Source organism: Phacochoerus africanus, chromosome 15 (genome assembly GCF_016906955.1).
Source record: "Phacochoerus africanus isolate WHEZ1 chromosome 15, ROS_Pafr_v1, whole genome shotgun sequence".
Lineage (NCBI taxonomy): Eukaryota > Metazoa > Chordata > Mammalia > Artiodactyla > Suidae > Phacochoerus > Phacochoerus africanus.
The window spans coordinates 46075285-46088173 of record NC_062558.1 but is presented as its reverse complement, the minus strand read 5'-3'; the positions used below and the strand labels follow the sequence as shown (position 1 = coordinate 46088173).

At 41.4% G+C, this 12889-nt stretch overlaps 1 protein-coding gene across 12 annotated transcripts in view; it reads left to right on the top strand.

Annotated features, from left to right (window-relative positions):
- The first annotated feature begins 28 nt into the window (after positions 1-28).
- Positions 29-12889, top strand: part of CHEK2 (checkpoint kinase 2) — a 36913-nt gene continuing 24052 nt past the window's right edge. For 4 of the 12 annotated variants that reach the window (XR_007132276.1, XM_047761195.1, XM_047761196.1 and 1 more), the window contains exons 1-6: positions 30-120; positions 1191-1370; positions 1502-2539; positions 7070-7194; positions 7313-7460; positions 10284-10374. Coding sequence is in view for 11 of the 12 variants with exons in the window: in XM_047761195.1 (XP_047617151.1) it covers positions 2191-2539; positions 7070-7194; positions 7313-7460; positions 10284-10374 (713 nt within the window). In the remaining variant the exon portion in view is untranslated. Of the gene's footprint in view, positions 121-397; positions 520-1190; positions 1371-1501; positions 2540-7069; positions 7199-7312; positions 7461-10283; positions 10375-12889 lie in introns of those variants that run through there. The other 8 variants (XM_047761193.1, XM_047761199.1, XM_047761190.1 and 5 more) reach the window with 8 other exon arrangements.

The following is a 12889-nucleotide window of genomic DNA, read 5'->3' as shown; positions in this document are numbered from 1 at the left end:
TGGTCCGGTGGCGGCCGAGGGGTGTTTTGATTGGTTGAGGGTGGAGTTTGTATCTACGGGTTTAGCGCCACTCCGCTGACTGCCGCTGCTCTGAGCGTGCAGTTTGGGTGGGCTCACGCGGTGAGTCATAGTGGGGAACTTCTCTTGGGTCTTTGAGGGTTCAAATCCTGTCCCCAGGGTCTTATTGCGCGTTGATTTCCCGAGCTTCCGTTTTGTCTTGTATTTGAGCTTGAGGAATGGGGGAGAGGAAGGCGTGGGCAACCCTTTTCCTCCTTCTTCTTTTTTTTTTTGTCTTTTGTCCTTTTAGGGTCATATGGAGGTTCCCAGGCTAGGGGTCCAATCGGAGCTGTAGCTGCCTGCCTACACCACAGCCACCTCAACGCTGGATCCCAGCCTCATCTGCGACGTACACCGCGGGATCCTTAACTCGCTGAGCAAGGCCCCCTCGTCCTCGTGGATACTAGTTGGGTTCGTTAACCACTGAGCCACTCCGGGAACTCCACTCTTCCTTCTTTGTAGGTAAACTTCGAGGTCTTGTTACTTAAAGCTGAAACTGGCCAGGACCTACAGGATAAGAAAGAACAAAGTTGTGCTCTTGAAAATCAGAGCGAAGTTGCTTTGTAAAGAGTTTTTATAGGTCTTAGCAATCATTTCCATACCAATCTTCAATCTGGAAAGTAGTTGAAAACCCATTCTTTGCTAGGCGCTGCAGGAACTTTAAAAACACAGACTTGGGTAGGAGGATGTTTTACGAGTGTCCATAAAGAACTATGGGGGATGGGTGGCGATGTGAGGGTAAGAGGACACCAATCTTACTTGGGACTTAGTTTCTCTATTTGAAAAAAAAAATGTTGCACTTGTAAGGTCTTTTCCTGCTTTCATAGTTTTTGGGCCTGGAACTCCCAATTATCAAGCTTTACTGAAGGGGTTTGGAGGGAGGAACATTAATGCGTCACCTCATTTGATTCTCAAGCTCTATCTACTTTTTTGGGTTCATAGAGGTTGTGATCTACCTAAAGGTCGTGGGGAGAGTTGACTTCAACATCTGATTTGACCCCAGACCTGTTTGCTTCTAACTTCTTCACAATACTTTTTACTCATGGAGGAGTCCAGTGTGGTCCTCGTCTGGTGGACCCTTACTTATCATGAGCTATTACAGCAGCTACCTTTCACACACCGTCTTTTGCCAGTTTTCAGGGTAGAGAAGTCTTGCTCAAAAAGCTGCAGGAGGACACAGCCCAGCTGAGCTTGTTATTAGAGCAGCACATCCTGAAGTGGCAGAGAGCCCTGGAAACACCTCCCTGGTGTACTTTAAGGAAAACTCATCAGGACTATTGCTTCTGGAAAGCTGTGTAAATGCAATAATCAGTGTAAGTCATGTTTACTATATTCTCCTTGAGGGGTACCCTGAGTGTGGGGTCTGGAGAGAGAGCATTTAAAAAAAAAATTGGATTAGAGATTTAAAGTTAGGAATGGAAAGTTACTTTTACTTTACCTATAGGTTCTGGTTCTGATGTTGATTGAACTGTTCATCAGATTAATTCTACAGCTAAGGTGGGAACCTCTGTTTTGATCTCTGGCTTCTTTCAGATTCTGTTGGGCTGGGAGGCCCTTGAGGATGCTGAAAAGATGAGCCCTATAGTTAATTAGCATCACAAAGGGCTAGGTGGAGTTGTTTAGAGAAGTCTTTGTGTTTTGCCTCATTAAGTGGCCCAGCTCTTAGTTTGGAGTCAAGGGCTCCAGAATGAGCCACAGAACTTGGTTCCTACCCTCCAGGAGCTGGCTATGGGGAAAGGGGGCATCAATAACATTTTTCATAAACAGCCATCCCTGGGGTGGTGCAGCGAATTTCTGCATAGTTTCTCTTTGCCCATTGGCTACACCAGGCCACTTGACCTTTCCTTCCCTAGCTCAGTTTCATTGCTTTTTACTTATTTACAGCCTTCAAATAATTTGTTTCTCACAATGGTTTGTGGCTGTCAGGCAGAAAGCTACTAGGTGCAAATGATCTGATGAAAAGCTCAGCCCAGAATAACTATAGTTAGTATGTATAGACTGTCAGAATTAATTTTTGCTTGCCCTTGATATTTTTCTTTTCTTTTCTTTCTTTTTTGACTGTTGTAATATGTCCATCCTTCACTCTTGACCTTTAAACTCACCTTTTGTTGGACACTTGTTTTCGAGGTCGTGATGTCTGGGGAGACGGATGTGGAGTGTCAGCAGTCTCATGGCAGTGCCTCCCCACAGCCCCACGCCAGCGGTGCCTGCTCACAGTCCCAAGGTGGCTTCTCGCAGTCCCACGGTCCCTTCTCACAGCCACATGGCTCCTCTTCACAGACCCAGGGCACGTCTGGCTCTTCCACCAGCACAGTGCCCACGTCCAGCCAGTCCTCTCACTCCAGCTCAGGCACCCTGAGCTCCTTAGAAACAGTGTCTACTCAGGAACTCTATTCTATTCCTGAGGACTCAGAACCTGAGGAGCCTGTCCCTGCCCCTTGGGCTCGATTATGGGCCCTCCAGGATGGATTCTCTAATCTTGGTAAGACCGTTTGTTATGTAGTGTAATGTTTTGTTCGGAAGAACAGTTAAAGAAAGTTGTTGCAACAGATAGCTCAAGACACTCTTGGAATGATTCTGGAGTTTGAAGGTGATGAAAGATGAAACCAAGGAAGCGATTTTGGGTAGTGTGCTGGCTCTTACTTGCCATGGATCTCCTTCATTTATTCTTTCAACAAATATTAACTGGCAATTTGCAATGTGTTGTCCATCTGAAGAGAGTTGTGGGTCCATTCGCTAGAAAAATGCTGATTCATGCAAACTTACAAACATTTGTCATCTGATCAAAGAAGCTCCACTACGTAACTCCTGCCATGGTGCAGTAGCTTTAGAGCGTCGATTTTACAGTTTCAGATTGGGGAAGGCTGTTTGTTGACTCTGTTAGCTTGTTTTTGTCTCAAAATAGCCATCCCTGGAGTTCCCTGATGGCTCATTGAGTTAAGGATCTAACATGGTCACTGTTGTGGCTTGGGTTTGATCCCTGGCCTGGGAATGTCTGCATTCCAGGGGCAAGGCCAAAAAAAAAATTTCATTCCTAAGTAATTTTTTACTTATTTTTAAAGTTTTTTTGCTTTTTAGGGCTGCGTCCACAGCATATGGAGGTTCCCGGGCTAGGGGTCTAATCCGAGCTGTAGCTGCTGGCCTACACCACAGCCACAGAAACCAGGGATCCTAGCCGCACCTGTAGCCTACACCATAGCTCACAGCAAAGCCAGATCCTTAATTCACTGAGTGAGGCCAGGGATCAAACCTGCAACCTATGGTTCCTAGTGGGATTCGTTTCCGCTGTGGCCCTTAAGTAATTTTTAATGTTTACTTCTTTTTGTCATGGTTAAAAAAAATAAAACAAAATTTTGCCACTCGGAGTTCCATGGTGGCTTGGTGGGTTAAGGACCTGGTGTTGTCACTGCTGTGGCTTGGGCTGCAGCTGTGGCACAAATTTGATTCCTGGCCCAGGAACTTCCGCAGGTCTCAGGTGTGGCCAAATTTTTTTTTTTTTTTTTGGCCATTTGAACCATTAAGCATACAGTTTTGTGGCATTAAGTACATTTACAATGTTGTACAACCATCACTGTTTTCTATTTCCAAAGTATTATCCTCTGGTAATTTCTTCTACCCACCCCCCCAACTTTATTGAGCTATAACTGACTTGTGTAACATTGTGTAAATATAAAGTGTACAGTGTGTTCATTTGATACACTTAATATTGCCGAATGATTACCACCAGAGCCTTAGATTATATCACATAATTACCATTTCTTTTCTGGGGTGAGAACATTTAAGATTTACTCTCTTGGTAACTTTCAAGTGTATAATATGGTGTTATTCACTATAATCACCATGTCATACTCCAGATGAATTGCAGACTATATTCATCTTGTAGCTGAAAGTAGATACCTGTTGATCAGTGTCTTCTTATTTTCTTTACTTCCTAGCCTCTATAACACAACTCAACTCTCTGAGTTCAGTTTTTTTAGATTCCACATACAGATGTGATCATAGGTAATTTGCCCTCTCTGTTTGACTTATTTCACTTAGCATACTGCCCTTAGGGTTCATCTGTGTTGTTGCAAATGGCAGGATTTTCTTCTTTCTCATGGCTGAATAGTATTTTCTTGTACATATGCTGATCTTTCTGGACCCAAGAAGCCCATCGTGAGTTGAAAATGCATGTAATATACCTAAGTGACCAAACATCATAGATTTATAGCCTAGCTTACCTAAAACCTGCTCAGAACACTTATGTTAGCCTGCAGTTGGGCAAAATCATCAAACACAGCTTATTTTATAACAAAGTGTTGAATATCTCATGTAATTTATTGAATATTGTAGTGTAAATAAAAAAAAAAGCAGAATAACCATTTTGTATGTATGGGTACAGTATGATTGTAAGTGTATTGGTTGTTTGCCCTCCTGATTGTGTGGCTGGTTGGGAATTCATTCATGTTGTGTCATCAATCTGAACTTTTTCTTTTTATGTCTGAACAATATTCTATTGGATATATATACCACATTTTGCTTATTCATTCTTCTGTTGATGAACATTTGGCTTACTTCTACCTTTTGGCTATTTTGAATAGTGCTGCTGTGAATATTTGTGACAAGCGTCTGTTTTGAGTCCCCTTTCCATTTTTTGGAGGTATTTACCTACGAGTGAAATTGCTGGATAGTATGTTTAACTTTTTAAAGAACTACCAAACTCTCTTCCAGAACAATTGCACAATTCTATATCCACATTAGCAATGTATGAGGATTCTAATTTCTCCACATTTCACCACCACTTATCTGTCTGTTTTTATTTTGGCTGCACCTGTGACAGGTGGAAGTTCCCAGGCCAGGGATTAAACCCATGCCCCAATTGTGACCTCTGCCTTAACCCTCTACACCACAGGGGAGCTTCCCAGTATGGGTTTTTTTTTTTTTTTTTGGTCTTTTTAGGCCCACATCCATGGAATATGGAAGTTCCCAGACTAGGGGTTGAATCAGAGCTGAAGCTTGCTGGCCTATACCACAGCCACAGCAATGCCAGATCCGAGCTGTGCCTGTGACCTACACCACGGCTTACCTTAACGCCAGATCCTTAACCCGCTGAGCCAGGTCAGGTATCGAACTCATATCCTCATGGATTTTAGTCAGATTTGTTACTGCTGAGCCATGATGGGAACTCCCCCATTATGTCTTTTGATTTTAGTCATCATAGTAGCTGTGAAGTGGTATCTTACTGTGGTTTTGGATTACATTTCCCTGATGGCTAGTGATGTTAAACAATCTTTTCATATGCTTGGTGAAATAGTCATTTTTATGCACTTGGAGAAATGTCTATTCAGATCCTTTGTTCTTTTTTTTTTTTTTTTGGCTGCACCTGAGGCATGCAGAAATTCCTGGGCCAGGGACCGAACCCTAGCCACAGCAGTGACAATGTCATATTGTTAACCTGCATGGCTTCCTGGGAACTCCTGTGTTTAACTTTTTGAGGAACCACAAATTTTTTCACAAAGGCATACCATGTTACATTCCCACCAGTAATGCGTGAGGGTTCCTGTTTCTTTGCCTTTTTGCCAACACTTATTATTTTCCTTTTTTTTTTTTAAATTATAGCCATCTTCATAGATGTGAAGTGGTTACATGTGTAATTTTGATCTTGCCACAGTATCCTCCTTAGATGGTATATAAATTACATTCTTCTTGGAAATGTATGAGAATATCTGCTTTTTCAGACCTCTTGCCAACACAGTGTAATGTGAAACTTTTTGATTCTTGTCAGTCTGAGAGTTGAAACATGGAATCTCTATTTAGGCTTTCAGATTTTCTTGTATTGAGTTAGCATGGCCATCTTTTCATGTATTTGAGCTATTTGTATTTCTGTCTTTCATAAATTGTCTCTTCATATCCTTTACCCATTTATTATTGGATTGTTTGTCTTTTTCTTACTGCTTTGTAGAAACTTCACAGATATTAGGGAAATAAGTCCTTCGTCTGTGGTGTGAGTTGCTAATATTTTCCCTAGTCTGTCTTTTCATGAACATTTTGCTTAACTGCCATATGCGTTGTCCTGGGTGTTGTAGCGGTACTCTTGAACAAGAGATGCAAGGCTGCCCTCTCAGAGAATGTTCTAACAGGGGAATACCAAATAATCAAGATAATTTTCAGTTATGGTCCATACTTAGAGGAAAACTAAACAGCCTGTCATGATTATGGTGGGTAGGTGATAAAGGGGGAGTCTGCTTCTACAGAAAGCTGAATGGAAAATAATAATTTGCAGGCACAAAAGGCAAGATAGCCATTCAGATAGTTTTGAATGAGGAATTCAAAGTCCATGAGGGAGATTGAGCCATGCATTTTGGGGGCAGTGGAAGGAGGCCAGTGGAGCTGGGTGTAGTGATCAAAGGAAGGGTACAAGGTAAAGCTGGGAGGGACACAGGGGCCAGATCTTGAGCACCTAGCCTGCCATGCAGAGTGTAGATATTATACTAAGTATGGTGGAAGGCCTCAGGAGGGTATAGGAGGAAGTTATTTTTATATCATAAGTATTTTTCCCAACCACTCAGAATTATTTGAGAATTTTAATGGCTGCTTAGCATTTCATGGCTATGTATTAACTAATTTATTAAAGTTGTTGGAAATTTTTGTTTTCTTTCTCTTTTTTGCTTCTCTCTCTCTTTTTTTTAATTTTATGACCACGGCATATAAAAGTTTTCAGGCCAGGGATTGAATCTGAGCTGCAGCTGTGACCTACACTACATCTGTGGCAATGCTAGATCCTTTAACCCACTGCAGGAACCAACACCTCTGCAGCGATCTGAGCCCCTGCGGTCAGATTCTTAACCCACTTCTCCACAGCAGGAACTCCTCTCCCCTCTCATTTTTAATCTTATAAAATCTTGGTGGACAGGTCTATAATTTTCATTGCCTTCTTAGGCTATTTTCCTACAAGCAGATTTTATGAGAAAATTTTAAAGGTGTTTGATGCATGAAATTTAACAGCCCTCTGGTGTGTGCTTTTGTGTTACAGAGTGTGTTAACGACAGCTACTGGTTTGGGAGGGATAGAAACTGTGAATACTGCTTTGATGAGCCCCTGCTGAAAAGAACCGATAAGTATCGGACTTACAGCAAGAAGCACTTTCGAATCTTCAGAGTAGGTGACAAATATCCATACATTTGGGAGAACTGGTAATCTAGACATCACTCTTAGATATCTCCCCACCAGAATGCCCCACTGTTAAAACTTTGAAATAAAATGTTCTCTATTTTAGGAAATGGGTCCTAAAAACTCTTACATCGCATACATAGAAGATCACAGTGGGAATGGAACCTTTGTAAATAGAGAACTTGTAGGGAAAGGAAGACGCCTTCCTTTGAATAACAATTCTGAAATTGCACTTTCAGTGTGGAGTAATAAAGGTAATATTATCTTCTGGTTACTGGATTTTTTTTTCCTTCCCATATAAAAGGAAAAATGACATTTTATCCTTTGCAGAATATGGTTTAGGTAACTAAAGTAAGTAGCTTAGCTTTCAAGATTCATCGCAATCCTGGTTGCATTTTTTAATTATGAAAAGTTCTATCAAGACAGGTTTTCTAAGGTTTAATTGGTTTGATTTAGTTTTATTTAAATCCATATACTGTCAATCGAATTATCACATTGCTTCAGTTATCATTCATTGCTTGACTCAGTTTATTTATTTATTTATTTATTGGTCTTTTGTCTTTTTAGGGCTGCACCTGTGGCATGTCGGGAGGTTCCCAGGCTAGGGGTCTAATCGGAGCTGTAGCCACTGGCCTACGCCAGAGCCACAGCAACGCAGGATCCGAGCCGCCTCTGTGTCCTACACCACAGCTCATGACAACGCCGGATCCTTAACCCACTGAGCAAGGGCAGGGACCGAACCTGCAACCTCATGGTTCCTAGTCGGATTCGTTTCTGTTTCGCCACAACGGGAACTCCTTGACTCAGTTTTATGATGTCAGCATGAGATATCTGTGAATTGTTATTTTAGGCCATTAGTTCATCTCCCCCTCTTCCCTCTCTGTCCTCCTCATCTATCAAACCATTATATATAGCCCGGCATTAGACTATGGGATTTCCTCTAACAGTCTCAGTTTAGACTTTCCACCTTCTTAAATATGACATGATTATCCTCTGAAAATGGAGAACATCATAATCATCAGGTACCATTTATTCCTAAAACTTCACAAATATCACATCTGAAGCGAACAGTTGTCATTCAGTGAGCATAAAAACCTACAGAATTCAGTATAGCTCACAGTGACTTTAAAACCTTGGACAAGAGGATACTCTTATTTCCTTAATTAAAAAAAAGCCCCATGAACTTCTCAAAACTCTTTGAGAATTGAGTGACTTGGAGTGGTATATGTTTGTGTGGGTAGCATCTTAAAAATATAGATTCCCAGAGGCATTGCCCCATGGATTCTGATCCAGTAGTTCCAAGGATTTAAAAATCCTGCCCAGGTGATTCCCATGCAGCCGGCCTTCAGACTGGCATCTGGGAATTATGGCTTTCCTGGGTGTCCCATCGTGCATTTTATGATTGACTTAGTTATCCCTGTTTTGCTGTTTGAGATCACTTGGTCAAGGGACAGCTGGGTGCTGAAATTTGTTCTGTCCTCTATTTGACAAGCAGTGTGCCAACTTATTCTAATTGGTTTATCCAAAGGGCACTTTTCTAATTTGACCAAAAGTGTTCTGTGTTCTGAAGCTGGCCATGACTTAAATAGATCAAACCAGTTCTCTGTAGATCACATGTGGCCTGTTGACATTTTATTTGCTGATATTTGTGCTTAAAACATGAAAATCCAAATTACTTTCAAAAGATGGAATATCTTACTATCTTGAGTCTGTAATCTCCTAACCTGAGGATTTGCAGGTGTTGTGTAGAAGCTGCCTCCTTTCCATGGGTGATGTGTTTTCAAGTTCTCACTGCTCCGTGTCTTACATTCACCCTGGCTTTATCTCTGTGCAAGACCTTCCTGGCTTGTGTAGGCCACTGAGTTTGCAGACCTTGAAGTAGACCTTGACATTTGGGGAAATACATCTCCAGAGCTCTTCCAGTGCCCTGATTCTCAGGGGCCACTGGAAGATTTAGGTTCATAAACATCCACCAGCAGAATGGCACAGTTGTATCCTGGGCGGCCAGCAAGTCTTATATATTTAGGCAGGTGTCTACCTCCCATGGACCAGCCTGGCTGGAAGCATCCTGAGGTGGTTCAGACTTGTGCCAGAGGTCAAGACCCATCACCTGAAAATATGAGAAACTCAAGGGTCTTAACAAATTTCACTCTTTCAAGATATTATAGGCAATTGCAGGTTTGCCACTGATGACTTTGTAGAATTGGAATGTTTGATAACTGATTGCAGGCTTGGCCTAATAGAGGATTAAATTATGAAATGAGTAGTGTTTTTGGTTTTCTTTTTCTGAGGTAACCAAGCCGTATAATGAAGAAATAAAGGGGATTTGGGGGGAAAGTGTGGTGTAAGTTCAGTATAGTTCACTATAAAATACCCGATAGGTAATGGTAGAAATGGCTGAGAGAAGATGATGCTAGTATGGTGACTTCTGGCCTGATTTTTATTGGGACATTTATTTGCCTAGAACATATTTTCTAGATTCAGACTAATTGCTTTTTCGTTCTTGGTCTGTGCAATTGGTAACTGTTCTGAGGTCAAGCAATAAGAATACCATTTATGTTTAAGTTTCTTGCATTATAGTGAGAACAATGCTGTGTATTTCTGTTGTGGAATGAAACTTTTCTGTCATCATTTTTCAAAGGTTTCACAATATGCATTAACCTAGCTAAATGATTTATTTGGGGATAAATGTGAAATGGAATTAAAAATGTTTATGGCTCAGTGGTTAATGAACCTGACTAGTATCCATGAGGATGCAGGTTCAATCCCTGGCCTTGCTCAGTGAGTTAAGGATCCCACGTTGCCGTGAGCTGTGGTGTAGGTTGCGGACATGGCTCAGATCCTGTGTTGCTGTGGCTGTGGTGTAAGCCAGTGGCTACAGCTTGGATTCAGCCCCTAGCCTGGGAACCTCCATATGCTGTGAGTACAGCCCTAAAAAAATAAATAAATATAAAGGACAAAAAAAAAAAAAAAGGATTCTCTTATATTTCATATATTTACTAAGCTTTTAGGACCATTTATCTTCTCTTTATCAAATGAATTAATGACACCAATTTCTGCTATTTTTTTTCCCTCAGTTTTTGTATTTTTTGATCTGACTGTAGATGATCAGTCAGTTTATCCAAAGGAATTAAGAGACGAATACATCATGTCGAAAACTCTTGGAAGGTAATTTTTTTTTCTTATGAACTTGTGTTTGATTTCTTTCTAAACATTTGTCATTGGGAGTTCTCTAATGGCACAGTGGGTTAAAGATCTGGCACTGTCCCTGCTGTGGCTCGGGTCACGGTTGTGGGGAAGGTTTGATCTTTGGCCCAGGAACTTCCACATGCCTTGGGTATGGCCAAAAAAAAAAAAGAGAGAAGAAAAGAGAAAAAAACAAAAAAAAGTTATTTTTCTTTGGTCATTTTGTTCGTGGTTTTATAGCGTTCTTTATATATATTCATAATATTGGTAGGGCACCTATTTGTGATAGGCATATTCTTGCTTTATTTAACAATGATTAGTTGACAGTTTTTCTTTATAGATTTTATTGGTGATAACTTTTTAAAAGCAGTTTTATTGAGATATAATTTACATACCATATAATTCACTCATCTAAAAGTGTACAATTCAGCAGCTTTTAATGTATTCACAGAGCTGTGAAACCTTTACCACATCAGTTTTAGAGTATTTTTATTACCTTCCATAAAGAAACTATTTACTACATTTCTTCCCTTTTTTTTTTTTTTTTTTTTAGGGCCCTACCCATGGCATATGCAAGTTCCCAGGCGAGGGGTCGAATAGAAGCTGTAGCTGCTGGCCTACGCCACAGCCACAGTAACATGGGATCCTTAACCCACCGAGTGAGGCCAGGGATTGAACCCATGTCCTTCTGAATCCTGGCCGGGTTCGTTACTGCTGAGCCATGACAAGAACTCCAAGACGAATAAAATTTTTTATTGGAAAATAATTATGTATAAAAAGATTAGTGAGAAGAGAGGGATCTTTTCACATTTTTACAAATCTCTTTGATACTTGGCTTATTGGAAGATGGCTAGAGCCTGATACTTGTTTTTTCATTTGGTCTTTTGTGATACCACATGCCAGGTAGCCTCTGGAAACTCTACACTCATATAAGAGAATGAGAAAGAAATAGGCAAATACTGTCTTAGTATTATTCGTAAACTAGTTTGACTTTGTGGACACCCTGAAAGGGTCTTTGGATTCTTTGGGGGTTACATGAAAATACCTTGAGAATCACTTCCTTAGGGAAGTTGTTCAGACACCTTTAGCATGTACACCATGTCCTTCACCCTCTTACCCCTTCCCTACACCTCTCCTCCCCTAATTCCTGTTTATTAATATTTTTGGAAACATGAAAATGGAAAACAAGAGAAGGTAATAATCACCCATATTCTTGCCACATAGAATCAAGCACAGTATACACTTTATAACCATCTGTGGGAGATATTTTATTTATTTATTTTTCTTTTTATGGCTGCACCCATGGCATATGGAAGTTCCCAGGCCAGGGATTGAATCTGAGACAGTTGCAACGTAAGCCGCTGTGGCAATGCTGGATCCTTTAACTCCCTATACTGGGCTGGGGATCAAACCTATGCCTCTGCAGCCACTTGAGCAGCTGTAGTTGGATTCTTAACTACTGTACCATAGTGGGAACTCCTTTGGGATTTATTTTAGTTCATGGACTTTAAATTCAGTAACTTGTGTTTCCATACTTGCGTTGGCTGCTTGGAAGCTCACAGCCAAATTTGTGCCCACTCTGAAGAAATGTATGGACTCTTATTTTTCGTAAGGGACAATTCAACACAGATCCTCTAGTTTTTAATGAGGGACAGAAACATACTCAAATGAGCTAGGTAACAAAAGAAATTTACTGGCTCCTGTAACTAGGAAAAGCAGGGGCACAGCTGACTTCTGGCATGGTTGGACCAGGACGCCTTTAGATTTTTATTTTAGTTTAGAGTTCTGATTATGCACATGGCTTTATCTGTTTCTGGAATCAAGGGACCCCACAGTGTTGCCACGGCTTTCACTCCATCTTTTTTTTTTTGCTTTTTTTAGGGCTGCCCCTGCAGCATATGGAGGTTCCCATGCTAGGGGTTCAATCAGAGCTACAGCTGCTAGCCCATGCACAGCCACAGCAACATCAGATCCTTAACTCACTGAGCTAGGCCAGGGATTGAACCTGCAAGCAACCTCATGGTTCTTAGTCAGATTTATTTCTGCTGTGCCATAATGGGAACTCCTCACTCTTAGCTCTTGATTCAGCTACTCCTTGCTGCCTTCCCATAACATTGCCATGCAAAGGAAATTCTTTTTTTTTTTTGTCTTTTTTTTTGTTGTTGTTGTTGTTGCTATTTCTTGGGCCGCTCCTGCGGCATATGGAGATTCCCAGGCTAGGGGTCTAATCGGAGCTGTAGCCCTCGGCCTACACCAGAGCCACAGCAATGCGGGATCCGAGCCGCGTCTGCAACCTACACCACAGCTCATGGCAACACCGGATCGTCAACCCACTGAGCAAGGGCAGGGACCGAACCCGCAACCTCATGGTTCCTAGTCGGATTCGTTAACCACTGCGCCACGACGGGAACTCTTGGAATTCTTGAAATTAAATAAAAGGTGTCCAGATTGCAGACTGGGAAAAAAAAAAAAAGCATTGCTTTCCCTGTGTGGCAGG